The sequence below is a fragment of the Corvus cornix genome, chromosome 5, assembly GCF_000738735.6.
Source record: "Corvus cornix cornix isolate S_Up_H32 chromosome 5, ASM73873v5, whole genome shotgun sequence".
Taxonomy (NCBI): domain Eukaryota; kingdom Metazoa; phylum Chordata; class Aves; order Passeriformes; family Corvidae; genus Corvus; species Corvus cornix.
In genome coordinates this window covers 25,609,534-25,615,533 of record NC_046335.1, presented here as the reverse complement: position 1 = coordinate 25,615,533, position 6,000 = coordinate 25,609,534, and the positions used below count along the sequence as shown (strand labels likewise).

At 39.9% G+C, this 6,000-nt stretch overlaps 1 protein-coding gene across 1 annotated transcript in view; it reads right to left on the bottom strand.

The window, feature by feature from the left end:
• Positions 1 to 2,828: 2,828 nt before the first annotated feature.
• BAZ1A (bromodomain adjacent to zinc finger domain 1A) overlaps positions 2,829 to 6,000 on the bottom strand; it is a 63,448-nt gene continuing 60,276 nt past the window's right edge. Inside the window, exons 26-27 of the mRNA XM_039552378.1 lie at positions 4,374 to 4,461; positions 2,829 to 3,838 (exon numbers count right to left, since the gene is read on the bottom strand). Of these exons, the coding sequence (XP_039408312.1) occupies positions 3,648 to 3,838; positions 4,374 to 4,461 (279 nt within the window). The 3' untranslated portion in view covers positions 2,829 to 3,647. The remainder of the gene's footprint in view (positions 3,839 to 4,373; positions 4,462 to 6,000) is intronic.

The following is a 6,000-nucleotide window of genomic DNA, read 5'->3' as shown; positions in this document are numbered from 1 at the left end:
CTTCTGGACTGTGACAGATGCAGGGATGGCTGGGTGTGGGGCAGCTGGTGACTGCAGCAAGTGGAGTGGGGCTGTTCAGGGTCTGCCCCCCTGTAACTATATAGGTTTCCAGCTGCTACTTACTGGTTTCTAATGCCCACATTTGCTAAGATCGTATTTCTTTATTATTAATACTAACATTTAAGTGCTCTCTCCCAAGTACTTAAAACCTCACCCCTCCACAAAAGAGGCATCCAGCAGTGGGTACTGGGGAACTGGCCCCAGCTCAAACCCCTTACAAAGAAGAGTGCTAGCTCACATCTATCACGTGAGCTGCCAGACCAAAGCAAACACAAGCTTTCCAGCATTTTTACAGGCTTCCAGAAATTAGACTTCCAGCAGGTGAATCTGACACTGGATATGCCAGTTAAGGTGATCACCTGCCTCCTAATACAGGTGAAAGGACTTGATACAACAAGTCCTAGCTACACTGGTGTTGACACCTAAACATGAACAGCCAGTACCAGCTTGACTGCAGCCACCACAGAAGGCTACAGCCAGCATTTGAAGAGGCCTTCTCCTGTGACCTCATCCTGCTTGGGTAGGAAGGGCTGCTTCTAATACCTGCAGTTACTGTAAGGATTGGTCTTCTAAATCTTTGGGAGCCTGTGGTGGCCAGGAGGTGAGCAAGCTGTCTTTGAGGAAATGCTGGTGTTTCCTGGACAAGAGAATCCTTTGGGTTGGGAGCCCAAAGGGACTGATTCCATGGCTATTAAAGAGTTATGTACACAAAACATCAGAAGAAATTGCCTAGGGCAGCTACTCAGCTCTGACATGAATGAAAGGGGCAGAATTTGCACAGATACTGCTATACCAGTTGGTACAGAAGTACCTGGATACATGCCAGGGCTAAGATCTATTGGAGCTACCAAGAAGGGCAAGACTTTCACTGTTGCAGCTTGTTAAAATGCTTAGAGAACAGGTGCTGCACTTGAAGCTCAAGGAAGCCTACTGCCTGTTTTTTTTAAAAGCCTGGTAGGGCCTCACTAGTTTGAATCCAAGACAAAGCTGTTTGCCCTATTCATTTTGACACCTTTGTGAAAAGCTTCTGCTTGGAGCCCCTGACAGATACTGTATAGGCCTTACCCTGGTGGTAAGATCAGGTGGGATGGCTGATCATGGTAACACACACATTTGTTAGGGGGGGAAAGATGGATGAGGAGCATGAATATTTCAGCCCCTAAGACAAGGAGGGAGATAGAAGTAACTGCCCTCTTTCCAAGGGCCATAAAAAAGACATCCTGACATAGCTCAGAAAAAGCATCACTGAAGTTTGAAAAAGCTTCAAAGAAAGTACCAGCTCAGGCAGTCTGCTTTGAGGAACTTGGTTCATGCCCTGCAAGCACCACTAAAGCAAAGGAGAGTCAGATCTGAACTGCACATATGGGAAACAGGAGTATTTTAAGCACAGCTGTTCAAAGCAGAATACTACCTCATGTATTCCACCTTCAGTCTACGTAAGTGAGGCCTTAGGCTTTCAAACTTAATGGGAAATTTATAACTTTGCTCAGCACAAGCACACAAACACTATTGTCATAAGCACAGATAGGGGTTGGACTATTCCCACTTGCTCTATCCAAACTCAAAATTATAGTTGCATTGTTGAGGGGATGCTATTGAAGGAAATAACCTTGGAAAGAGTGATAGGAATGAACAGCTGGGAGTAGGTTTGGGATAGAAATGATTTAAATTGCATCTGCCACAGATAGACTTATTCAGCTCACCATGCCCCTCCTCAAAATGTATTCACATTCAAGTCAATGGGGATTATTCATGTGAACAAGAACGAGCACAACTGTTCGCACAACCTGCTAGGCAGGACTTTCAAAGCCTCTCAGGACTGGACAGATGCAGGGGTATCAAGTACATATACCCTGCAAAAAAGTCTGCTGCTGCTCATATTCCTTGCAGAATTTAGCATTCTTTACTGGGAGCATTTCTTTTGTGGGAACAAAAAATGTCTCTAATCTGGACAGAGAGGTCAGCTCTTAACAGGAAAGCTTCCACAGAAACTCTGAAGTATTAGCAGACATTTCTGACCAACATCCCTCCCCATTCTTATTCTTAGATTTTAATTATTTTAGAAATCCCCAACCCACAACTGCAACGCTTCAAACTGATCAGTCTCCTATCCACTGCCACCCATTCCCTAGGCTCAAGGGAATGCCCATTCTTACCTACCTCTAAGGTAAGGTAAGCACTACAGCAGCCAAAGAAAGCCCACAACTACATAGCAAGCAATTGTTAGGAGCATATTCAGGTTTTAACCCTTTAACACAAGCTGCATAAACACAAGGGGAAAAGATGCTGCAGCAGCAAGCCTCATGTTTCAGTTTTTCCTACCTCTCTCTCCTATCCCCCAAACTTCGTTCCACACTTTTTGCGCAGAGTGTGGCATATCTCCAAGAGGGCAGGACTGATTTAAAGATATTCACTCAAACTGAGCCTAATAAATTTAAATTAATAAATACTGAAAGCAAAACTCTCAAGGATAGTAAGGATAGCTTAAAGAAACTGCTGGTCAACTGAACAAATCTGTGAGGTTTTACACTGTAAGAGATCCAAATTAAAGATCCACATAACTTACACTACTTAAGTTACTCTGTACATACTGATGGACACTTGCATCCCTAGAGGCCAGGTATCACAGTGGTTACAGCTGCCCAAAGTGCTGGTTGGGGTACTCATATTGGAACCAGATTCTGCTGTGTTGCCCCCAGCAGACTGTCCTCATAAGTTAATGGGAAGGTGGTGTAGCAGTACAACTCAAGAGGAAGTCCAAGCTCAACATACTTTGAAAAAATGTGTCATTTTATTTGTACACTTCCAAAGTTGTATGTAGAAATTTACGAGTACAGTCCTGCAAATTTACTCATTGCTAGAAGAACTGCCAGGGACACAAGAAAGTATTTATTGATTGATCATCAAGTCAGAGGGGAATAAACAAACAAACAAACAAAACCCCACCCCCCAAAATTAAAAAAGTTATGGGGCTTTTTTTTTTTGCCCCAAGTACAAATTTTATAAATACAAAACAAATTCACAAATTACTTTGATGCTAAATAAATATCTACTTAATAAACTCAGACCGAATACCTCCAGCCAGCACTGGTACAGTACTTGAAAAGATATGCAGTTGTACTCATTAGTGTTGAGAAGATATGCTCAAACAAGTTTTAAAAACACACACAGTTTCTTCAACTGTGCTACAGCAGAAGATTTTCTCTGAGTTGATAAAGCCCTCAATACCACAGCTCCCACAGAATCTAGAGGATGAAACAAGGTTATTTTGTGCAGGAAAAAACAAAGTACTTCTGGAAGATATCTGGACACATGAACGTATTAAAAATGTACAAAACCTCTGTAAACCAGTACTGTATCCAGTACATCTATCAAAATTATTAGACACTGAATAAAACTGTAGCAAAGGTAATCTTTCCTACATTCTCCTGAGTGCTTAATATTATATTGAGAATATAGTGCAGGCCACACTTCAAGGTGGTTAAACAGTTGTTATTGCTTTAAATAGACATGACGACTGCGCAATTTAACAACCCATTTTAATGAATGTAATAAATTCCCTCAAAAAATCCTTTGGAAGGCAGAGGTTAGATTCGTGACTTCTTTGCCACGGGAGCAGTGTGGTCCACATTACCAGATGTGATTGGAAGTCCAAGCTTTTGAGCCTGAATGTGGAAGAAAGCTTGAAGTCTAGTTCCAGCTTTTGCTTCACTTGTGTTACGAGGGTTGTATTCAAAGCAGTTTGAAAACATCAGCTCAATATCTTCAATGAATTCAGCTAGTGAATAAAATAAATTAATTTAGCATGTCTCAAGTCATCAGACAGCAGTGTGATAAAGCAGTATGACATCAGTAAATTAATACAGCGATCCTACACAGAGCTGCAACACAAAAATGTCTTCACGTGTATCGAGTTTGTATCATTGTATCAGTGCTGTGCCATGTAAACATTCTTAAATTTCTCTGATTATCGGTACAGGAAACACAAATCAGACAGGAACACCAGTACCTTTTCTAATTATTTCATCAGTGTCACTCATTGACATCAAAGGCTTGAGAAATTACTAGAAGTTTCATAGCTGCCCATTTTTTATCTACCCATCATGTATGTTAGTAGTGAAGGATCTATGTTCAACAGATCTTATTTAAAAAAAATTACTAACTGCTCTTTTAAAAAAACCAAAACACACCACAAAACCCCAAACCAAACACAATTTCAGCTTTCTAATCATCTGATGCAGTTCTATTTTAGGACAAGAATTTAAAGTGAGAGAACATGGTACAATATACCCCCTTCAATAAATAATACTTACATGCTAACTTATATTCACATTTATTCACTTTTTCACGGATTATATTTAAGGCAATAGGTTTTTTGATGATATCATAGTAGTCTGGTACCTAAAAAAAAATCCAAACAAAAAGATTCATGGACAAACAAATGGAAGCTTAAATTCTGCCTATGTAAAACATTAAGGAAATCATGTATCAGCAAAAAGCATTTATGTTTTATTTTTAAATAAACAGAGGAGTCCTACACAACTACCTTCATTTCCTGAACTGAATACTAGTTTTCAGGCACCACTTTTTCCTTTTTTTGTATCATTCAAATAGCAGACTACAACAAACATTAGCCAGAAATTAAATGAATAAATCTACTCCTAAATGCCCTGTGAACAACTGTAAGAAAATTGCTTGAACAGATAAGCACTATGCTGTTCCATCCATTCCCACCTGTCAAGTACAAAAATTATTTCCAATATTTAAAATTTATTTTTCCTGTAATATATTACAATGTTAAAAGCTCTTTAATCCTGAGTAATGACCATTTTGACTCCACCACTATTCATTCAGAATTCTGAGATTCCATCTACTCGCGTTGAAGAGAAGGTAGTGAACCTTTCTGCAGCAAGCAGGAGATTGTACGCAAGGACCAGAGATAAACTGCCACTCCAGAACAACATCTATGTGATCAAGAGTGAGGGGAGAAAAGGACTGCCTAGCCTTTAAGTGTACTGATCACTTGGCTCCAATTTTGAATTCCAGTCAGCACCAAGTCTAGGGTGACTGTCTCACAAAGTGAGGTGGGGGAAGCCAAAGAAAAAGGTTATCTGATCCAAATGTGATACCCACATGCACCATCATGTATGTTTTAAAACCAAGGTTTTGGTTATGGCCTGTAATTTTACTATAGATCAAGTGCAACCTGCAAATAAACCTAAAGGAAGAATGAGTAGAGAAACAGAATGAAACTGACTTTTTTCATTCCTTTCCCTTTAGAAGTGCTGTTTATGTAATTACTAAAAAGAAAAGTCATTCTTTCTGGCTTGCTGTGCACTGACCATTAGATGTATTCTTTACATTGTCTTAAAGGCAGCTGAAAGTTTAAACCAAAATTTCTATCATGATGAAGAAAGTTTGGGTCAGGTATGGGTTATTCCTTCCAACTATACAGAGATTATCTCTTAGTGATTGATTCAGGCAAACCAGAAGGCACTGAATTCTAGCAGTTTAGTTTCAGGATCAAAATTAAGTTGAATTCTCCATCTTTCCTTGCATTCACCAGATGATTCTTGCCTTTCCCAACATAATTCCAATACTCTAGTAGGCAATCACTAATCTCCCATTTCATTCAAAATTCCTGTCCTCCTCCTCTATGCCTACTTCTTTCATTCACATTTGTACATCATTCTCTTTGTCCAGACAGATTAATCCTTCCAACTATTTATGACTCTGAATTCAGAGTTTCAGATCTTCATTAAACAGTTATCACTGATCATTTTAACAGAGCACTTAAACACCAAACTCTAGATCACCAAGAACGTCTGTGCAGAGTTGCCCCAGAGGGCTTGGAAAAGACAGGCACTTTGACAGGGTTGGATAGTTCCAGCAGTGCCTTACAACTGACAAGCCAGTGGAGCCTGCAGAAAGCAGCTTTGG